The sequence below is a fragment of the Pelmatolapia mariae genome, linkage group LG17 (assembly GCF_036321145.2).
Source record: "Pelmatolapia mariae isolate MD_Pm_ZW linkage group LG17, Pm_UMD_F_2, whole genome shotgun sequence".
Taxonomy (NCBI): Eukaryota; Metazoa; Chordata; class Actinopteri; order Cichliformes; family Cichlidae; genus Pelmatolapia; species Pelmatolapia mariae.
In genome coordinates, this window is record NC_086242.1 from 32,758,327 (window position 1) to 32,782,173 (window position 23,847).

The 23,847-nt window shown below is 40.3% G+C and overlaps 1 protein-coding gene across 1 annotated transcript in view; it reads left to right on the forward strand.

Annotated features, from left to right (window-relative positions):
• Positions 1–23,847, forward strand: part of LOC134647148 (collagen alpha-1(XXIV) chain) — an 83,948-nt gene that overhangs the window by 12,694 nt on the left and 47,407 nt on the right. Inside the window, exons 3-12 of the mRNA XM_063501343.1 lie at positions 1,309–2,687; positions 8,036–8,089; positions 9,907–9,960; positions 15,349–15,402; positions 17,541–17,594; positions 20,334–20,378; positions 20,921–20,974; positions 21,149–21,193; positions 22,650–22,703; positions 23,268–23,312. Of these exons, the coding sequence (XP_063357413.1) occupies positions 1,309–2,687; positions 8,036–8,089; positions 9,907–9,960; positions 15,349–15,402; positions 17,541–17,594; positions 20,334–20,378; positions 20,921–20,974; positions 21,149–21,193; positions 22,650–22,703; positions 23,268–23,312 (1,838 nt within the window). The remainder of the gene's footprint in view (positions 1–1,308; positions 2,688–8,035; positions 8,090–9,906; positions 9,961–15,348; positions 15,403–17,540; positions 17,595–20,333; positions 20,379–20,920; positions 20,975–21,148; positions 21,194–22,649; positions 22,704–23,267; positions 23,313–23,847) is intronic.

Consider the following 23,847-nt stretch of genomic DNA (forward strand, 5'->3'; position numbering starts at 1 on the left):
GTATGCCACTGCTGCAGTCATTAACTTGTGTCTCTCTTGTGTTTTAGCCTGATTATTTGGTCAAAAAATAACATTTTTGTAATTATTTCATATTTAATGCCATCGAATTAAAATCTTTTGTCCATGAGCAACATGTTTAGGCATCTATAGAAGATTTTCATCATTTCATTTTTATTTGTGAATCTGTAAATGTGAATGCAAATATTTTTCTCAGTATTATTAAAAGAGTGAACTATGAAGGTTTGCATTCTTAAATAGTTTTGAAAGGAATAATATAAAAAAAAGAGAGGCTGGCTGATATAGGACTTAAAACTGATACCGATATTTGATGATATAATAAATCTGATTTTTCGATATACTGGCCAATAGCATCTTTTTTCCCTTTTTGTAATGAAACACAAAGCATAAAAAGGTTTTCTTAACATTTGTTAAGTCAATTTTTATTCGTGCACGCTCTGCCCAACTCTGCTCAGATCAGCTACCAACAGGGACATTGCAGAGTGCCCTCTGGTGGTCAGATTACACTAAATCAGCACTGATAACGTGGTTAAAGACTCATCATCCCGTTTCTTCTTTACTTTTAGCCCGCCATCCAATTTAAGGGTTATGCCACAGCTGCCCTATATTAAAAGTTTTGGTAATTCCTTTATGCTTTTTATGTAATGGTTTGTCTACTGCAAGCTTGAAATTATGTTTTTAATGCTAAAATATAATTGTTGTTATCCATGAACTTCCAAATTTACAGTTTTACAAAAAAACAGAAAAAAGTACTAAAGCAAACTGTTACTTAGTCATCAGGATGCCAAGTGAAAGGTATTAAGTTGTATTCCAGAACAGAAAAATTAACTTGTTAATTAATTAAGTCCAGACTGCTGGCTAAAATTTGGGTATAAAAATGTGAATTCAGTTTTTTATTAGCGTCACATGACACATTTTTTTTAAGCACTGTAAATGCCGATGCCAATAGATCAGCAAAAGTCCTACCGATTAAATAGTTCGAAGCAAGTAAAAATGCAGGCTTTTAGTACCTGTTGAATAAGTTAATTCCCCACTCTTCTTGTATCAGAGATATATTCTCAGTAGGTTTTTTTTTTTCAGTTTTAATTCTTGAAATAAACAAGGTATTTATTAGGAATTTAAGTTGAAACCTCAATGTAACCTGGTGTTGGACCGCCAGCTTTGATTGAACTACAATTGAATGTATTAAAACTGTTTTGAAACATTTTGGCGATTTGTACATTTTCATAAAATTGTGCAATTCATTCTCAGCATATTAATCTTATAAATATTTCTGTCTCTGTCCTTTAGGAGTGGATATCCTTTATCGATTGGGGCTTACAACTCAAAGCCGCACAGACGATACCTACGAAAGGACAAGCTCACAGCCTCCCACTTATGCAAATGTTCCCTCACCTTTCGATGGCCCCTTTTCTGGATATGGGGTGTTGCTCGACTCAAACTCCCTCTATGAGGCACCAGTGCCCAATCTATTCCCCTCAGAGTTTGGCGAAGAGTTCTCCGTTATAGTTAGCCTAAGCTCCTGGCGAGCAAACAATGCATTTCTTTTTAGTATCAAGGACGGGAGGGACCGGTTGCGTTTTGGCATTCAGTTGCTGCCACGCAGAGTGGTGGTTTATACTGCCGAGAAAGCCTCCATCTACTTCAACTACAATTGGCAGGATGGGCGCCTGCACCCTTTTGCTGTTGGGGTTCGTGCACGTTCAGTGTCCTTTTATGCGAATTGTGGAGGGGTGCAGCAGTGGGAGCAAACCCTGGGGAGATCTCAAACACTGGGGCAATCTGGGGGTGTCTTCACTCTGGGAAGGATGAACTCCAAGGCGGCACCATTTAGTGGTCGAGTCTGCCAACTGGATATCTATCCCTCAGCCCAAGCTGCCGCGCACTACTGCAAATATCTTAAAAAACAGTGCCGGCTGGCCGACACTCACCGATTACATTTCCCACATTCTGATTCGGATATTGTGGTGAATGACCCCCCTTCTAGCCATTTGACAAAGTCTCTTCTTGGAGTAGCAGCTACTCAAAATACACCCGTCGGATCCACAGCAGCCATTAAACTATCCCCAGATCGTTTGGTCACGCAACATTCAACTCTGAGCCCACCAATACGACCTCATCTGGGGGACCAAGAAAACATTTCCACATTGGAACCATTATCCCACTCTGCCACATCATCACTCCAGCTTTATAGCCCCACCGTAACTACGCCAAGTAGTCAAGCAGCTCTGGGTCTTGCCTATAGCACAACAACCACCACTACCAAAAATGTGTTGGCTAAAGACACTACGCCCCAGGGGGACACTGAACACTCTGAAAACAGCACAGAAGAAGAGAGAAATTCCAGAAAACAGCCAAGTCCGGATGCCACTACAGGTGTTGTTTCCCTGGTCAGACAGAGCCAACTAAAGGAAGAACTCAGGAACAACTCCATCACAAGCTCTAGGGACTCTGGCTCCACAACCCAACATTTCCCAGAGACTCATCTGAGAGCCAACAGCACTACTTTGTACAGGGAGAATCAGGTGGACACCTCAGAGCAGCATGATTTGGATGGCAGCTATGATGACGTAGACATGGGAGAGTATGATTATGGATACGAGGAGCCAGAGTTCTTCTATGACTACCAAGATGGTTTACGTGGCCCCAAAGGAGAGCCGGGTCCTCCGGTAAGTAACTGAATTTATGAATGACAAGCAGAGAATTAGTGCTTATAGAGAGCACTGATGTGCAAACCAGTGCATTGCTATGTATATTTTAGAGTAAAATTCAGAGTGAGCCACAGTGTGGCTTGATTACACTCAGGAGACATGCAAAAATGTTTTGGCTGTGAGATGTAGTGATTTAAATGTGATGGCATGTCCAAGCAGTGTGCTTTTTTTCCTGTATCTACAAGTTGTTAAGTACTGCTAGGTATTTTTGCTCTTATGTCAGAGGATAAATCTTTGGAGGACTGGAGCTATACCCCGGGATTTAAAAAAAAGAAAGAAAGAAAAAAAAAAAGCACTTGATCCAGGCCATGATGTAAGCTAGCTATCAGGAGAACTTTGGCTCTGGACACACTTGTAGTTCATGAGTGTGGCTTATGTTTCCATGTGTGAGATGTGTTAGGCATTCTTGGTGCTCGGTATAAACATGTGAGTGTATAACGATGCAGAATGCCTGGATTCATCTTTCCGTACTTACAGTGCCTGCAGACCTGTAGGGAGAGACACATCTTATCCAGCATCGTTGTTTCAATTTATCTACATGTCCCAGAGCCTGATTGAGCTGTACTGCGGTATTTTGTCAAAATTACACTCCCATGCTGCTATACTTCATTCTCAATTATGTTTTGAAGGAAACATATTTTGTCCATATCATCTTCTCGCTCTCCTACCCTTGTTTCCTTTCAGGAGACCAAACATTAACCAAATGTTATGACTCTCGTACCCAAGGGAATGGATGAGAATCTTCTAACATGGTTAACATTGTCTCATGACTTAAGATGTGCTTCCAGTGTCCTGTCATGGACAGGCTCTTTTCTTGGAAAGAAACTAAAATTGCCTTAAAACAGAATTAAAGATGGACTTTAGTTCTATGGGAAAATCATTTTTGGAGGCATAATCGAGCATTGTGAACATGACACAGTTTAAGCCACAGGGCTTTTTCCAGCAGATCGTATTTTGGCAAAAATGTTTAATTAGCCACAATGTTTGTCCTTCGGTGCTGTTATCTTTGACAGTTTGTGTGTCTTGGCTACTCTGACCGCTTAGATGCAGGCATGTTTTGAATGCTGGGTCAGCTGAAGGTCAGTGGCTAGCTCTTTGTTTGAACTTGAAGACAAGCTGGCCTGTTTCCTCAAGGGAAGTATTTCACAGTTTTTCAGCCACATAACTGGACGAGTACAGGCGGCCTCCTGCACTCTATTTAATTTGTGCTTTAGCATTTTTGCACTTTTTTTCATTAAGAAAATTCAAAACAAGCAAAGAAGCAGCAGAAGAAAGCGTGTCTTACTTTCCCCTTTGTCTATAATATGATGTATATGATTTCTTTTACTCACAGTGACAAAAAAAAAAAAACAATTTAAAATGACTCACTGCTTTGATATTGGCCCAATTTAATGACACAACATTATGAGTAGGTTGACCCCACTGCAAAAGTCATGCCCAAGCTCTGAGGACTGATGGGAGCTTATCATTTTTAGCGTTCTCTGAAGTTTCAGAAGGAAACCAAGTTTTTCACTGACAATAAAAGCACTTTGAGAATATTAGGAGTTTGCAGTTATTTCAGTTTGAGTTGTGCAACTTTGGACTACTCTGCTGTTAGAGGTCATTTGAAAATGAGACTGTGATTTCCAGTCCTCTGTGAGACAATGAGCTAATATAGTAACATGGAACTCCACAGCACGTGTGTTAATGTGGTCCTGACTACTATACTCGGACTTTCATCAGGTTTACACTTCACTTCTCTGTAGAGCTTGGGTGTCATGAGCACGTAACAAAGGCCCCTGCTTTCTGCAACAAGTATGGATGTGGGTTGTTGCGCATGGAGTAGGCTATGGATTGCATTGTTTTTGTAGCTCGATGTAGCTTTGTTTAGTTAAGTGGGCCACGGGGTTGACTGGACTTTGGCTGAGCTAAATCACTGTCAGTTTTGCTACTCCTTTGCCTATGACCTTAAGATGATGTTGCATGAGATAAACCCTTTTATTCTAGTATTCCCAGAATATTTTACTTCCATACGAACGTCCTTGGTCCGGGCTTTGCTAAAAAACAAAAAATCAACAAAAAACCTTTACTGTATTTTTTTGGACTATAAGGCGCGCTTAAAATCCTTTAATTTTCTCAAAAATCGACAGTGTGCCTTATAATCCGGTACGCCTTATGTATGAATTCTGGTTGTGCTTACTGACCCCAAACCAGTCTTATGTGTTACATGGCGCTCAAAAATCTGTCAAAAAATGTTTTAGTATGACTTTGGTAAGCTATGAAGCTTGATGGATTGTTGGAGCATTACGGCTACCATAGTCAGGAGCCTCGTGGAGTAACCCGGGTCAAACTCAGGTCCCAAAGTCAAATGAACACTGCGGCATCACTGAGAGTTAAAAACTGTCTAAATTCTTTCATGAAATGAAAACAGAATTTATTAAACTTAAGAGAGTTAGAAGTTAGCAGGAAGTTAGCTCGCTAGTTTCCATCTAAACATGACATTGCATGTTCTGACTGAGAGATTTGTGAAAAAATTTTAACGTACAGCTCTGCTATCACTTCAGACATAAATGAAGACAGAAAACTAAACAACAGTGACGTTTGTAGGGTTACTGAAGTTGGGCTAGCTGGTATATAATGATGAGCTACGTGATTGCTAGCGACACAGCTATGTTAGCATAACATAAACACAGTGAAGCTGGAGGATGAACGCTAACTTTTTTCCACTCGATAAAAATTAACATGAATGTTCCCGATGGTTAGAGACAAATGCAATCGCATGGCAGGATGCTGTAAACGGACCAAACTTCAGTCAGGAGAACAACTGAGATAATCCATCCACAATACGAGATTAATCATTAATATACTGCAACAACATGGGAACAGAGCAGCTGCGAGAGAATTCAACATTAATGAATCAATGGTACGGATGTGGAGGAAGCAAGAAGAATGAGTTGAGTAAAGTTTGACTTATCTGACTGTTTTGTTTCACTTAATGTGCCTTATAATCCAGTGCGCCTACAGTATATGTTTAAATGGCAACGTGCTTTTATAATTTCTTTCTGCCCACATCTCTGGTTTGCTAACTTGGCCCCACATGCTGATCGTCACAGGCTGACCTCTCTAGAAAAACAGTACTCAACAGCACCATCTGGTGGTCTGATAAAATGTACACTTTATATTTGTTGCGTGTATAGGATTTTGATATTTGGTGTCTTTATGCTTATACGGTATTGCAATGTAAAACACTGAAATGCTGTTATACTCTTCTGCTTTCATGTGTTTGATTGGCCTGAACAGGTCACCGGTTGTGTCCAATGTCTCTTTATACGTTTTTTTTTTGCCTCAGCTATTCCATGTGTTAATATTGAAATATATGAAAGTTGAAATCAAAGCTGATGCTTGGTTTTTGTATTTATCAGGTCCAGCTTATCCCAAATAGCGCTTAGAAATTAAAAAAAAAAACAATCCCAAAACAAGAACTCGAGTCTCAGGACATTAAAGGAATCTCACCAAATTTTCATTTATTTTATTTATTCATTTATTATAACTTTATTTATTCAGGAAAAATGACTCTTTGAGATTCAAATTTTCTTTTTATAAGAGTGTCCTGGCCAAGAAAGACAGCAGTATAAACAACAGACTTGCATAAACTATAACAAACACATACACAAATACACATAAAAAGTTGTTTTCACTGAAATACAGCCAATAAAAAATAAAATACAGGACTGGAGTGAAATTCACTCATTTATTTCCTCCTGCCCCTTTGAAAGTAAGTTGCTGTGTGTAAACAACGTGCATTGGTTTGTGTGAATCAACTCAACTTTATCGCACGCAGTGCAGCAGTTAAAAAGAGTTCTTCAAAAGAAGATTCATTTTGCCCTTCAACTTTCAAGAAAATTGACCTTTTCACTGGACACTGTTGAATATTTGACCCCTATCTTGGCAGCACAGATGAATACGGTCATTTTAGTCGATCAGTGCCTCCGTTTCTTTAGGCCCTGTTGTTGTGGCGAAGGCGGTGGTGTGCTCACACTTTCCATGTCTCTGTATGTGGGAGTCTGGAGGAACAAACAGCTGTTTCTTTATTTATGTATCCCTCTCTGCCCATCTACTTCTCTGACAAGGGATGCTCCAGAGTGCCCTAAAAACACTGAACAGTAAACAGTCTTATCATCTAGTTTTGGGAATATTAACATTGTTTTGGGGAGAGAAGGAAATGGTGTACAAGTATTTCTTACATGTGACTCTGACCTTTTCCCAAAACATTTAAATCTTTCTACACAGCTAAACAGAGTGCATTTAGTGCATATGTCTGTCACACAGCCCTGTTAAAAACTAAGTACACCCTATTGCTTCCATAGATGGAAAGTAGCAGCTAGGTGCTGCTAATCAAATGTGCTCGATTGATCGATTATCAGCAAGTGTGCGAGTCTTTAGCAGAAAAGCAGAGGTTTTGGCAGTCTGCTGGGCTCACGCTTTCAAGACTACACAAGACCGCAATTTTCCCTATGTTCCAGCAAATTCACCTCATGGCCAGACCTTGCAATGCTCAGAGAAACTGCAAAAAACCCAAGAGCTACATCTCAGACACCAGAGGTGCCAGTTAGGATGTTAAATTTCATGGTTATAGTATATATCGAAAAGGACTGAACAAGTACAGCTTGTTTAAGACAAAGTCTCTTATTTCTAAAGCGAACATGGCAGCACAGCTGGGGTTTGCAAAGGTGTGTTTGAATAAACCAGAGCAATCCTGGAACGATGTCCTTTGGACAGAAGAGGCCAAAGTGGAGATGCTTGGCCAAGATTAACAGCGCCACATTTGGTGTGAGTCAAACACAGCAAATCAGCACAAACATGTTATACAGACTGTCAGCACAGTGGAGGAGACGGTGAATGCTGGGGACCTTGCAGTCAATGATTTGACCTTGAAGGCCTCTGTATGCCAAAGTATTCTAGTCAACTGTCAACTCTGTTTGACAGCTAAAGCCTGAGCCAAACTGGGTCATAACAGGACAATGATGCCAAGCACAGCAGCAAGTCTACAACATAATGGTGAAAAAAAGAATGAAGGTGATTCAATGATCCAGTCTGTATAATAATGAGAATGTAACTTGCTTTACTTGATCAGGACTTTCTTGATCGGGCTTTTAGATGCAAACATTTGACTCTTTTCTTTAAACTTTGCAGCTCCTACATAAATATACCTAAACAGTGAACTACATGTTATTGCTTGCCATTAATGCACTGTCTTTCCCCCCCCTCTTTCCTGTCTCTATCTATGTCTCCTTCCTTTTCACATTTCTGGTTTCTTTCTGGTTTAGGGTCCTCCTGGTCCCCCTGGTTTACCTGGTCCTCCAGGAAAAAGAGGCTCTCGGGTGAGTAATCTCTGCAAAATCACTCCTCATGTGCTTTTCCGCTAGTCACCACCACATCTGCGACCGTCGGGAAAGCAGTGCTGACAGACAGTGTTGTGGTTAGTGTGATTAAATCCACTCTGATCTCAAGACTACTTTGTATACATCTGCTAAGGCTGATGATGCAACGCCGCAATCACGCCACAGGCCCTGGAGGCATCTTTTAAACAGAACAAGGCGTGTTTTATTTTTAGTGTCGGACGGAAGGTATAAATAAGTCGTAAATAAGAATAACTTCAGTCCCGTCTTTGCTCGACCATGCGGAGACGCATCATCATGGCTAATTTAACTGATGGAATGGAAATACCAGCTGCACTTAAAGAAAACATTTAGCATAATTAAGTTGATTACTTGTAGATTTCAGCACCTGCTTCTTAACCACATCAAGCAATGACTCCCGAGTGTCAGCGCCAATGCATTGATTATTAATGGGGTAAAACCATGTTAGTTTATTTAGGCGAGTGGCCCTCTGTGGATATACTTATGTGCCTATGTGTACATGATTTCCTCTCTGAGTTTAGTCAGTTTTTCAGATGTGACAAAAAGGCAACATGCAACACTCACATACAGGAGTTTATAATTCCCCAAGATGTTGAAGCATTAGGTCAGATGGCATGATGTTAGTTGCAGCAAAAGATGAGCAAGGTTCACAACTATGTCATAGGACTTGGTGCTGTTTTGCCTGAGCCTCAGTTTTGGCATTGCTGTTACGCCAGATGACTGATTCCACTTGAAGGGAAGGTTTTAACTTAAGTCTGCATTTTAACAGCATGAAAAGCATCCTTAAAGAAAGACAGACAGGCTGGTAGACCCTAAGAGGTGGCATTCAGTTAAACATGTCTCCTATTACAGGATTGTAAAACACATGGCTGGTACAGAGCATACTTATCACCCTGTAGGCTAAGTCCGAAAGTCCAAACAGGACAAGGCTTTGGACCATTATGTGTTGGAAAGCTGAGGGCAGCGCACTCTAACTGTGTCTCTGCTGTTTCTGCACAGGATAATGGACTTTGCGGTCCAGAACCGTCCCTCGTCATGGGATAACGAATTACAGACATTGCTGATGTTGTTGTCAGTGCTATCAACTAGTGTGAACTATCATGCCTGCAAGTGCAAGAGGCAACTCTGTTGTATATGAGTGCTAATGTCATATTAGCACTCAGATGTGTTTATGCAGAAAGATGATATTGTATCCTATAACAAAGCTGTGCTGGGGGGAAGAGGTGATGATTATCATAGCAGCTTTTGTCTTGTTGAGTTGCAATAAGAGAATCTAATGTTTGTGCCATCAGAGAAATTAATTCCATTTGTTCTTTAAGGTGGACCTTAGTTGACAGTATGCACTTTCATTCAGAAGACATTAGGCACAGCACTGAAAAGCTGGAGCTTCTTTTTTAGCTCTTGTTGTAGTGCAGAAAAGCCTGGTAAGCAGCAGGGGTACAGATGTGGAGAAATGCAGTGCATTTATGGTGGATGTGCGAGTGTGGATTTGACTGTGCACATGTATTTTTAAGCACATGTGGTTGCATAACTGTTTGGTTCCAAGAATTACTGATTTGCACTGAGGGCAAATGTGATAGGTTTAAAATGAACAAATAACTCTATTCTAACGGTGTGTGCACTTCTGAGGAAACTGCAATATCTCTGTGCAACTTTCTTGTTTCATCACTTTTATTTTACATTGCTGGGGAACATGTAGCTGTTCTGAACTCATCTCAAATTGAGCTGTTGACAGCAATGCACAGCAATTTGACGTTTCTCTCCTGTGTCTGTTCCAGGGTCCCCCTGGTCCACATGGAAAACCAGGACAGCCTGGACCACCTGGACCCAAGGTGAGCGGTATTCTCCAATAGGAGAAGGAGTGGGGTGTATAAACAGCACTCTGTGAGAGTACCACACAGAGTTCTGGCTAGTACACTCTCTATGGGTGTGGAGAACGTCTCCTCACAGCCACAAGGGGCACCACTAAACCCAACACACAGGCCAGGGATGTTGTTCGGTTATACTTTGCTTTCACACGCTTTCATTAAAAAGATCTAGCCATATGCTTTTAGTCACCCTGTTTTGTAAAGAAGTGGAAAACCCATGGTTAAGTGCTGGTTTGTTTGAAAAGGACTTGTCACATTAGTGGGTTCTGATAACCATGTCGTCACTGCTCTAGTAGTTAAGATAAGATAAGATAAGATAAGATAACCTTTATTAGTCCCACACGTGGGAAATTTGTTTTGTCACAGCAGGAAGTGGACAGTGCAAAAGTTATGAAGGACAATTAGAATAAAATAAAATAAGAATAAATACAGTACACAACTGTACAGAATAGAATAAAAATAGAATACTATATACAGTAGAATAAAATAGAATAAAATATACAATAGGATAAAAATAGAATACAAATGCTATATACAACAGAGTGAAAAATACGACGGTGCCAGAAAGATTATTGCACATTTGTGTTATTGCACATTTGTGGATGTGTGTGTTTGATCAGTTAAAGTCTTTGTTGTGGAGTCTGACAGCAGTGGGGAGGAAAGACCTGCGAAATCTCTCCGTCCCACACCGTGGGTGCCGCAGTCTCCCACTGAAGGAGCTGCTCAGTGCTGTCACAGTCTCATGCATGGGGTGGGAGATGTTGTCCAGCAGGGATGACAGCTTAGCCACCATTCTCCTGTCACTCACAACCTCCACTGGGTCCAGAGGGCATCCTAGAACAGAGCTGGCCCTTCGGATCAGCCTGTTCAGTCTCTTCCTGTCCCCAGCAGAGATGCTGCCACCCCAGCAGACCACACCATAAAAGATGGCTGAGGCCACCACAGAGTCATAGAAGGTCTTCAGGAGTGGGCCCTCCACTCCAAACGACCTGAGTCTCCGCAGCAGGTACAGCCTGCTCTGCCCTTTCCTGTAGAAAGGTTGGGGTGCTCAATCCATTGGCTGTGGCTATGGATAAGGAAATAGTGTATGATGTAAATTAATCGGAAGCTCAGTGATTGGATTTTGCTGTTTTAGCCGACTTTTCAAAATGTACTTTAGGAAACTACTGAAACGAGGAATTGGCTTTAATGCACCATCAGTGCATGTGGGTTATTGTATAAAGTGTGTTGAGAAGACAGTTGTACCGAAAAACTGTATAAAAATTGTATAAATACACTTAACCTGCCATGTTTGTTTTGTTTTTTTTATTCTTATTGGCAATAGATCTAATCATGCTATTCATCAGTGCGGCGTCCTGATTTCATGCTGTCTTCTCCTGACAAGGCCACACACAGCGTTTCTTGACATAATGGCTAGTTCAGTTAGAGGCATGTCAAGAGTTTGTTTTTAAAGGATAGTTGTTAGATAGAGTCTGCGCTTTGCCTGCTTGAACATTAAATCAATCAAACACATCAGCAGTGATGCCACTAAGTGGCTGAGTTATCTGAGAAATCCCGCAAACTTATGGAAATTTACTCTTCTGTAGTTAAAGTTTTTACTATATAGCAAATGGCATCAATTACAGCGACTGACGTGTTGTTCCCTGAAGAGAAGAGAGCGTGTGCAAGAGGAATTAAACACAGCCAGATGTACGCAAGCATGATAATAGCAGGCCAGTATATTGACACCGTGCACCAGGAGTAGACAAAGGCGGTTGTTTGTTTAAATGATACCCTTAGCTTAGATCGTTATTACCTTGGCTTTAACCACAGGGCATAATTGTGCCAGTCCTGGCTCATTAACCATAGCACTGATTTCATATAAAAAGGGGGAAAAAATCTGACAGAAAGCATCACTGCTAAGCTTTTTCCCCAGCTTAGGACCAGAAACATCGGTAAGGCTGAGCGAGAATGTGGGCAGCGCCATGCAGATGTTTGTGGTGGCTGTATTCCTTACTGTCTACCCACAGAGTGGCTGCCAAGACCAAGCAATCAATCAACAAACACTCCCGCTACAGGAGTCAAGCGAAGCATAAGTGGTTGTCCTACCCTTCCCTCTTCATCCCTGATTGCCAAACTTTCCGACAAGCGAATGCCTCTTCACTTTGTTAGTGCACGGACAGAAGAATTTTATTTATGAGACTACCAAATGTTGTTTTTCTTCCTTGATTGTTGAAACAGCACAGAGAGGTGGATTTATTCTGTATCACCTCTGACCTTGCTGAGACGCTGAGATTTGGCTAAATTCCACTGATCAGCTATTATGCAACGGCAGGCCACCTGCCGGCTTTCTGTTCTATCAGCGTTTACTCCCACACTCATGTGGAAAAATAAAAGAGTATCTAATACCATAGTGACCGGTCAGTGAGTCATTCTCAGCCCTGAAACCCTTTGCGGAGGCAGGGAAGCGACTGAGAACCTCTTTGTCTCAGTTTTGGAAAACATCTCTTGTTGAAATGTGTTTTGTTTCTAGGACACTGGGAATATGGTTACTGACGCTGAGCCAATCTTACATTTTTGAAGCCTAATCTGAAATGTTATAAAGATAAGCCCTTAACCTGAAAGAGCCTGTCAGGCTGTCGACTTTATGCTCAGCTGACTGTTTTTTAAACAGGAAGGAACTGGTTTTATGGTATGGCAGGATTTCTGTTCTCTCACCCGCTTAGCCTTTGTATGCCTCATTGGGTGTCAGTCAAAACTATGGAAATATGATGCTGAAAAACACAGGCAGGTAATCTTTATTTGCAGTGAGTGTAGACGGATAAGAAAAATGTAAAAAATGGGATTTACCAAAACGTTTAAATGATCTTCTTTTCCTTCTGAACCAAGTTGTGATGAGTGGCACATACATCATTTATGTGGCACTCATCAGTCTGTTATTAGCAAACAACGAATACCAGTCACATTTAAATAGGTTATTTGTGCAAAGAGAAGACTAAAATAAAGATATCATGCGTACAGAAGGGAATTCACAAACTGATTTAGAAAAGGCAAATGGACAGGTACTTATGCAGTTGTGGTAAAAAGTTTACATAAAACGATCGTGGGAATGAATGTTGTGGTGATTTGGGGCTTTTAGTGTTTGTTTGTTATTTTTTTAACTGTTCTTTTTCCAGGGTGGAATGACTACAAAATCTTGAAAGTCTGGAAAAACAAATTGCTGCTCAAGTTTTAATTTATTTTGGATTTCCTGTAAAAAGTATTTAGAGGCACCCCCACTATTATTGGATTAAATGTGCCTTAGCAAGTTGCAGATCAACCAGATGCTTTTGTAGCCATTAAGAAGCTTGTGGCATAATCCTGACTGGATATTTGACCATGTTTCTTGGCTCAGTAGAGTTTGGTTACAGTAGTTGGTTTTGTGGCACAGACTTGCTTTTAAGCACAGTCTACAAATGTTCAATAAGGTTGAGACCAGGGCTGTAGGAAGGCCGTTCGACTGTGGACAAATCGCTCAAAGTTTGTGTCATTTGACCCTAAAACATTTCTCTGGAAGATATCTAGCTTCTCCATGTGGGCAGCAGCAAGTTTCAGTCACGCTTGAAGATGTCAGTCGCCTTTCAGTCTATTGCGATGTTAAACTCACTTCACTGTGGACAGTGACACTGGTGTTCCAGAAGTTTCCAGTTCATGGCAGGGCTTGAGCTACCCTGGGAAGCTTTACTTGTGTACAATTGTTTGATCTTGGAATCTGCAGTTTTTTAGAGATACCGCCAATAAGTTTCTGGAATGGCCTTCCTGGCACCATTTCTGGTTGTTTATGTTTGTAGGTTTCCAGTCATTGGAATAATCACACAATGTAATCAAACAGGTTCAATTCAGAATCAGTTTTTTTTGCATTTAGTTCCTCCTCTTACTCTCCGGTATAGTTCAGTTGTAGAAAGATTCCTCAATGTGATCTATGACATAAAAATAAATAATGCAAAGAATGGAAAATTGTGACGTTAGAATGAAGCAACATTCCCTTTGTGTAGTTGAAAGCATTTTGGTGCCTGTCTGTTCACCTCCACATTTCAGTACATTTGTCTCTTCCCATGTGTAGAAGATACAAGAGTGAAAGTGAAAGTAAAAAAGAGGGTCTGTCACGCGTGTTCAGCTCATCATGCATGTAAAACACATTTATTAAACTGTCACAAAATATATTTGACTCACTCGTTTTCTTAGTATCCAAACCCAAATATTTTTTACAGTGTGGAAAATGTTGTATTGTATTGGCTGTTCCTCCTGCTTTGCAGGAACAGCTAACTATTCCTCACCAGGACACTTTAGTGTTGACAACAGCAAGTTGGAATGTCAGATTAAGTATTGGCGCTAAAATTATGTGACAGTCTACTGGCATTGCATCTTTAAGGCTGTCTGCTGTCTGGAGAATATTATTTTTAGTTGAATCACAACAGAAAAGATGTTATGACCTCAATCTATTTCATCCTGGGGAGGAAAGGCATGAGACCTCTGGCTGTTAAAGAGCAATATTGCTGTTCTCTGGAAATCCCTGCTTTGCTCCAGCTGCGTGTTTGGAGTCAGCTGTTTCTTTCACTTTAATAACCAACTAACTAAGTAAAACAGACTAAGAGCTACAGTATGTTTCGTCTTCATTAAACCCATCAAAGACTCACAGGTGATACGTGTCTATTACACAGATATGTCTGTAAGTTTTTGAAAATTGCCTCTTTACACTGCTACAGCAGATTATAAATAAAACAATCAAGATGTCAAATTACTTATGGACCTGGCTGAAGGTTAAAGCCTCTGACTGTCATCCTACACCAGATGGCTTTGAATTTGGTATGCTTTGCTTTTTCATACCATACAAAATGCTGCATGCAGACCAATGAAAAAAGGTGGTAATCAGCTCCTTCCTTCCTTCCTTCCTTCCTGCCTTCAGCTGATTTTCTGTTTTTAGGATCTAAAATTACTTCTAAATTTCCCAGAATGTATCTAATGAGTCATTCTTTGTTATAAGCCTTTGCAGATGTCTTTTATGTGAGATGAGCATCAACTTCATCATCAGACTCACTCCTTTACCCCCAATATTGTTTTTCTGGTTGCCACCACCTAGCCTTTTGCTGAAAGCTATCTTAAGGGTTCACATACATTTTTATACACATACAGTGTAAATCAGGCAATCAAGCACTGTAGCCTGCATGTTATGCATGCTTTATTCTGCATACTTATTTTTGGACCTCTCAAAATCAGAATCTTTATGTATACTATTTTTGAGGTGTGGTTATATCTGGATGTGCGTGTCAGCAATAGATTATAAATGCACTGAGGGCCTGACATTCTGACCTTGTGACCCTGTTTCTGTTCTAGGGTTCAAAGGGAGACCCTGGGCTGTCTCCAGGTCAGGCTCCACCAGGAGAGAAGGTGAGGAATCTGCCACTGGTCTCTGTGTCCAGCTCTCTGTCCCTCTGCTCTTTGCTATGTTTGTCTCATGACCTCACGAGTCGTCACCCCCAACATTTCACTTACTGGCAGCTTTTGGTTTATGATGTGGGATTCTTTTTTTTTTTTTAATGTTGTGAAATGATCCCAAAATGTTGACACAGTTCATACAGTAGAGTGAGTACTAAAGATTATTCAGCAAGCCCGTGACAAGTCACAAAATACTAAACAGTGTTCATTCATGGTGATGAAAAACAGATTTTTCATTTAATTTTATGAGGCGTTTTCGGCATAAATTCGTTTTCAAGTGCTGCAACAATGACTTTGAGGGTATGGTTTTCTTTATCCCAATGAATTCATTCTACATTGACTTTAAAGCCGTTTTTATGCATTTCTGAGTCATTTTATTGTCACGGATTTGTCTGACATCATCACGGCTGGCCTTTGCTTAGTCTATCATCACTTCTGTCTCATTTTCTTCTTCAAACATGATTACAGTAATGATATTCCTGAGAAGCACTGCTACATTTCTTGAAGTGATTAAGATCCAAACATATCCGTCTTCCCTCAAGTTTAAGGAGCTTTGCATAGGAAAGTATCACAGCTCTCTTTAAATCCTTGCTGGGGTAAACAGATTAATGTGAAGTTTCAGTTAAGACCAAAACTGTAGGGTTCGTCCAGTATTACTTTCAAGTTCATTCTTAGTGCAGTGCTGTTATCACTCTTGTACCTCCATGAGACTTAAAAGATGTGTGCAGCTGCGAGTGTTGTTTCACACTGTTCAAAATTGAGTCAACAAAAGAAAGGAATGCTGGGAAGTATTTAAAACACTGAGGAAACATTTTGGAAATGGCAAGGAAATGTTTTTGTTGCCCAGATGCAAATTTAGGGTTAGCAGCACTGGGGTAGAGTCCATCTATGGGCATCTTGACAGTTTGGTGAAAATGAAAGTGAAGAAATGATGAAACAGGCTAGTCCATTTTGCAGAAACCTCATTGCATCAATTCATAATGGTACTCATTAGTCTGTATGGCCTTGGATGCTGGTATTCATGCTCCTAATGACATGATGGATGGTTTCCTGGGGATCTCCTCCCTGATCTGCATCAGGGCATCACTGAGCTCCTGACACTCTGAGGTGGAACATGGTGGCTTTGGATGGACTAAAACACCATGAGAAGAAACTGAAGCACCTGAAGAGAAGAAAACATTCAAATTGCGCACAGAAAGGTCACTGCACTACCATGCACTGTGATTATAAAAAATTGGGGTGTTATAATGAGAAAAAATGCTGGTTAAAATCTGTTAGCCAAGTTAATTTCTCATATGCACGCTCAACTTACCTTTATTTTGGTTTTTAAAATCAAAATAAGAATATTTTGATCTCCTCTATATCATTAAATCTGAATTTTCACTGTGTGGGCTTTTCTTGTAAAAGTGATGGTGGATTAATAAACAGATGCTTCACTCCTTGCTAATAATGTTTAGCAAGAAACAACTCAGCTGTCCAAATGATGAATCACAGTGTAATTTTCTTGTTTACTTTGCGCTGCTACCTCTTTTTGTGCATGTGTAAGTCAAGTGTGCAGTATCGTAACTGAACTCAAACAAGTGTAAGCTGAGTCTTCTCTCAGCGAGCACAGGATTAAACCAAAAATGCTGCTCCCCTCTAAGATGGCCAAGCTCTTGACAACAGGACACAGTCAGATCCATGACAGCGACAGAAATAACAGATTTAACAAGTGGCAGCTGAGGTAGCACACAGCGGGATTAGCCGGCCACAGCCACAACAGGATGGACGCGAACAGGCAATATAAGATCCTTTTTATGAGCTAGAACTCTATTCTGAGATGTGAGGAGAGCGAGCACGTTCATGTTGGTGTTAACTGATGCCTAATTTGATATCTAACTGGTCAAGCACTGCCTATTTTGCTTGCACATTTCTCATTTTAACCAGAAAAGCTACTTCCTTTTTCAAAAATTGCATCACTTTCATGAAATATTCATTGTTGTAATGCTTTTTATGAAGCTTTAGTATTGAGTTAAACAAATATTAGTTCATGGCATTTAATAATGACTGTGCATGTGTTGTACTGCTTTCTTTTTCCTTTGTTTTATTAGGGTGACAGAGGACCTCCAGGTCGTCCTGGACCCAATGGATTTCCAGGCTTACTGGTAACATTTATCCTATAAAACTGCTTGTGGCTACCAATAAATGAGAGCATAAAAGACTTTCAATCTGTGAAAAAGTACATGTTTATGTACTGTACAATGTCATTTTGTTGTTTTATAATTCTTTAAAAAAAATCACTGGGACCACAACTTTTATCTTACTTTTACCATTTACTGTTTCCTTTTAATCCTTTGTATTGAGGTGAATCAGTGTGGCCCCTGTCATTGCTGCTTGCCACAGTTCTCCGTCTACAGTCTATGTGTCTTTATATTTTCATTATAATCTAACAGAAAGAAATATGAGTCCATCTTTTCTTGCTTATTTTCCCCTCCTACCTTACCATGTGAGGTTGATCCTGTTTCTTCCTCTCTGTCTCAGTCAGAGCTTGAAGCTGACTGTTAGGAACTAGTGCTGCTTTGCTCAAAGCTAAACCTGGCTTTTAAGGTTTAAGGTCAGAGGTCATCTGAAAGAGGAAAACCACCTTTCCCTGGACTATGGGATCAATAGCATGGTCAATATTCCATTCCATTTCAATTCAGTTGTATTTATACAGCGCCAAATCACAACAACAGTCGCCTTAAGGCGCTTTATATTGTAAGGTAGACCCTACAATAATACATTCAGAGAAAAAACCCAACAATCATATGACCCCCTATGAGCAAGCACTTTGGTTGACAGTGGGAAGGAAAACCTTCCTTTTAACAGGAAGAAACCTCCAGCAGAACCAGGCTCAGGGAGGGGCGGGGCCATCTGCGGTTGGGGTGAGAGAAGGAAGACAGGATAAAGACATGCTGTGGAAGAGAGACAGAGATTAATAACAAGTATGATTCAATACAGAGAGGTCTGTTAACACATGTTGAGTGAGAAAGATGACAGAAAAGGAAATGCTCAGTGCATCATGGGAATCCCCCAGCAGTCTACACCTATTGCAGCATAACTAAGGGAGGATTCAAGGTCACCTGATCCAGCTCTAACTATATACTTTACCAAAAAGGAAAGTTTGAAGCCTAATCTTAAAAGTAGAGATAGTGTCTGTCTGCTGAATCCAAACTGGAAGCTGGGTTCTAGGAACAACAAGTAAGCCTGCAGTGCGAGAGGGAAGTGCTCTAATGGGGTGATATGGTATTGCCTTGGGTACCAGACATCCACTGTCATGCTTTAAAACAGAGAATTTCATAGATGCAGTGACGGGTAAAATGAAAAGCATTATTGATACATAATTATCAACTGACAGACTTAAATTCTTTTTAGGCTTTATAGTTTTACTCAAAGCCACACATCGCTGCTGTTGTGTTTGAGTTTTTCTTGGCATGAACCCATGAACTCAATAAATTTATTCTGTTATAGTGGGTGGCCCTGCTCCTCACATGGCTGTATCTACAGGTAGCTTCTTGATGAAATTCTGAATCTGGTTTCCACATACTTGGCCTTAACCTTGAATCCCAAGAGGCCACATCAGTGTTTGCAGTAGCTAAACTTAATACATCCAGCACACCCCCTGCAGCCCATCAGGTATTTTCAGAGGAGATTACTGGCCTACACTCTTTAACCCTGCGTGGAACTTTTATTGGGCGTGAAGGTCATATGTCACAACCTGGGAAGTACATGACAGAGACACTGATACTGTTCAAGAAGCCCTCTTTCTTCCTCGAAAAAGACGCTGACCTGGCCCTGACCTTGTGTTTTGTAGCCGTAAACATCTGTTGTTAATAATCACGTCAAAAGCAAAAATAAAGCGCTTAAGAGGAGAATAGCTCTGATTTACTCAACAATAAATCCTGTTTAGCTTACAAAGAAAACGTGCTTACTTAACTAAATGTGGGATTTGGCTATAGCCCAGGGCTGGCTTTGGACCAGAGTCACTAAACTGTTTCCTCAACCACTTTAATCACTTTCTGCAGAATGAACATTTTTTTTGTGTTTTAATTGTATCACTTTGTTTTAAAACCACACAGAACTCAGAAATGTGCTGTGGACGTTTTTATAAACTGTCCTGATGTAAAATGGGACACAGACTGGTTAAAACTAGATGGCACAAACTGAAAGAAAACTGTTTAGAGCAAATTTCTCAAACAGAGATGTCACATGTAATAGATTTGTTATATATTGTTTTATCACACGTCCTTTGGCCCGTCTCAAAAAGTGTCCCTGCCCACAGACTTTCCCACAGAAACATGAAGCTCAAACCATTATTTTCACTGATACAAAACTGCATAATTTCTCATGTTTATACAGGACATGCAGGACGTGCATAAGGTTACTGACCCAGGTTTAAAGCATTATCTATGACTTTGGAAATTTTAAAGTAGTAACACAAAAACTGCCCACAGGAAATCCATCCCACTGTTTTTTCTTTACTTCATCAAAGTGATTAACTACCCTTCTTTTTTCTAGTTTTACTGTTGGCTCTTCTTGTTTAGTGCACTGCTTGGGGTTTGTCCAGTGGGGTGGTTGGTTAAACTCTTTGAACCTGACACATAGATTCATGGTTCCCAAGTAGTTGAATCCTACTGAAGCTGGTAATCCCCTGACTTCATCCTCATGTTTTGTTTCAACACTCAACATGATATTTTGATTAGATTGACTGCTCTCTAATAGTTCACATTTGGCGTACATATTCTTAATTTAGCATTTAGTTTTTATGCCCTTTAATGCAGCTAGCAGGGCAGCTTAGTTACTCTTAGTTACCAATTTTTCAGTTGAAATTTACTAAAAGTACTTGTTTCATTCTACTTTTTAAGGGTCCTAAAGGTTATCTGGGTCCACCTGGACCACCAGGAGAACAAGTAAGTAGTTATTTGTGTTCATGGTTTGTGTTACAGCATGCATTACTGCCCAACAAAACTAAAAGTGTTAAATTCAAGGTAGCTGGATTCCGGCTAGTACTTTGTCACAAAAATACAAATAGGAACTGGGTTGGTACACACATGCAAATGAACGAATGCAAAGATGAGTGTGTGACAAGCCAGTTATGGTAGTCTTTCAGTTGTCCCCTATAGTAGCTGGTTCTTTTTATGGCTCTTTTTATCCCTCTTAAAACTCTTCACTTTCTCAAACAACGACAATAACAAGAATGAGTCACATAACAGTGAACAATGAGCTGAAGTAAAAGCCAGAGTGAGATAGTGAGGGATGGGGTGTATTGGTGGGGTGCTGAAAGGTGCAGTTAGTAGACGGAGCTGTTCGGAATGAACAGTGCTTGTTTTATTCCTTAGCTGGCACTGCTACTAGAAGTCTGCGTTTCTCCCCTTTCACTTTATCCGTCCACCTAATCTCCCTATTCACTGTTCATTCTCTCTCTCTCCCTTTTCCTCTCTCGTCACTTTAGGGCATACCAGGACTTCCTGGGGAAGCTGGAGCTGCAGGTTACCCTGGCAGGCAGGTGCAGTGAAAAACACAAAAAAATTGTTTCTCCATCAATCCTTGCAGATTCCTTTATTGCTCTATCGAGAACTTTACTAAGAGAACACAGCCACAATAATGTACACTAATTTCTGCTGACCTATGCACATCGCATGCTTTGTAGTCAACAAAGTCTCCCTGTTTTTCTTTGTAGGGCTCGGCCGGGCCACAAGGTAGCCCTGGCCCTAAAGGTGTTCGTGTAAGTATAAGGTGTTTTCTGCTATTTCTTTTTCCTTCAGTATTACTACATTGAACTCTTTCATTTCCTGAAAGGATTAGGACCAGAGTTTCAGGCTGGCTCCACAGTGACTGATCAGGATCTGACTTGTAGTTTTGACATGAGAATCTGCTTGTGGGGGCTGGTCCCCACTCCAGGTTGGCACCAAGACGGCTGACTCGTTCTTCTTACTAAGGCTCAAGCCTCAGTGGGAAATGCCCCAAAATAGGAGAACAGAAGAAAGACAGTGGGTAGAAGAGGAACAGATGAAATCAGAAGGGGGTCAAATGAGCTAGCTAGAGAATGGACTTAAGAGGAGCGTTGCGGTCCCAGGAAACAGGATAGCTAGGATCACAGTGTCGGACCGAAGCTGGCAGGGTGAGAAGGAGCCACAGAGGCAGACAATGTGCTGAAAAGAAAGATGTTTGAGCAATGAGAGAGGGTGGAAAAGGATGCAAAAAAAAAAGAAAAAAGGATGACTCGGAAATATTGATTACGTTGTATACTAACTGACATACAAACCTGAATGCAGCCAGTCTGAATTATAGTACAAATACTGAGCAGCTTTAGGGTTTTTGCTCGTATTTTGACAGTTTGGTTGCAAAAATGAGGCTAAAACCAACTTTTTAATTTCTTATGGCTCCTACAGATTTGTTTTTGGTGTATGTTAACACTGTTCATGATTTAAAATCAGATTAAAGATCGTATTTGGGTTTTTTTTTTTTTGTTATTGGTACAAAAATTAAATCGATCATTGGTTTCAGATACTGATCCTGTTTGCATTTTTACTCACTGGAAAACTCCTTCAATTCACATTGTAACACTGATGAGGAATCTTTGTTCAGACTTTGCCTGTTCCTGAACTACATTTACCTTGAACAAAGAAGAGTTTGGCCAGTGAAACCAGCTATTTCTCCCGTGTTTCCCACAGGATGCATCAGGGCCACAGATGTTTTTAAAATCCAGAATTACATTTTAAAAGGATAAAAAAAAAATCCTCTGACTGTGTCATCTATTTTTACCCAATTAGGCACTTTCATGTGGTGGCTCTGTACTCCAGACAAAGATGTTCAAGCTGCGTCCGTCCTGATTGTTATGAACTGATTTCAGTGGCAAATCTTTTTTCCTGTGCTGCCACCAGCACAAAATAAGTTATTCATGTTAGCCAAGATGAGCGGACATGACCCACATCTGATACGGAGTCCAAAAATTCAGATGCAGGAAAAGGAAATCTAGTCAGTTTCCAAAATAAAAGACTATGTGCAGCTCTGTTGCTGAAATATTATTAGTGCATTTGAAGGCATTTAAGAACAGTGCACCAGACAGGCTACTATTCTTCTGCTGTCGTTATTTTATAATGACAAGTTAATATAAGCATTGTGCTGTGTTAATGCAGCACAGAATTTTTACTTTGTTGTGATGTTTTTCTTATTTTCAGGGTTTCATTGGGCCTCCGGGCGATGCTGGCCCACCCGGGTTGGAAGGGGAGAAAGTGAGTGATGTTTGTTCATTTCCAGTGTGCAATTTGTCAAAGTCTTTATAAACATGACACATTTCCCATCACAAATTACTCTTTTTATTTACCTCTAATAAATCCGTGAATATCTTATCTTTCACCTCCATTTATTTACTGTTTATTCAAACTTTTTTCCTCCATCATTAGGCTACAGAAAAAATTATTTTCCATTTAGGCAGTCAGTAATTACTGAACACATTGCTTCATTCTTGAGAGGTCAAAATCGGAAGAAAATCCTGGTGTTTGTAGTTTTTTGTGGCTTTTTCACATCAGCTTGTTTTATGCCAAGAGAACTTTATTCAACGTGATGAAATGCATTGTTAAATCCTCACTTAAAGTAGGCTGTATTGAGAACCTGCGTGACTTTAATGGATAATTTAAGCATCTTATTTTATGGGTTTATTTTGTTTTATGGATTGCGGGGAGATTAGAAGAGCTGTGGTTACTTACGCTCATATCCTCTCTAATTCTCTTTCCAGTCATTTCAATTTCAATCCTAAACTTGCGTGAGCAATCTAACTGCTTGTTTTTCTTTTCTAGGGCATACCTGGACCTGCTGGAAGACCTGGCCCCAAAGGAAGACATGTAATAATGAATCCATTTTGGTTTCTGCCATACTTAACAGTTCCCTAAATCTGTACTTTTGCCCATCATGTAGATGGTAAAAACTGATGCTATCCAGCTCATCAGGTATACAGTATGCCAGTATATAGAAGTACTGCATATCCACACAGACCCCTGAAGCATCCACATGAGGCTCATTTGTATCCTGCCGTTGTGAATGTGCTAAAGCAGCAGGAGGCGGGTTTGATAGGACATCGAGAGAAAAGAACAAAGAGGACTATTACACATGTACACATACATACAATACAGTGTTCAAGATATAGCAGATTACATGCATCTTGGCATAGGGTCTGCAAGTTTGTTCCAGGGTGGCCTTGAATAAAGTTACACTCAGAGACAGATGGAATGTCTAGGTTGGGCCCGCACACTGTGAAAAGTTAATGTTTTAAAAACAAGCCTTCGCTTCTCTGTATTGAAGTTGCCAAGCGGGCAAAAAGCCCAGTGCCTGTTTTATTTAATTTTTTTTTTCTTGGAACAGTGATGTCTGGCTAATACG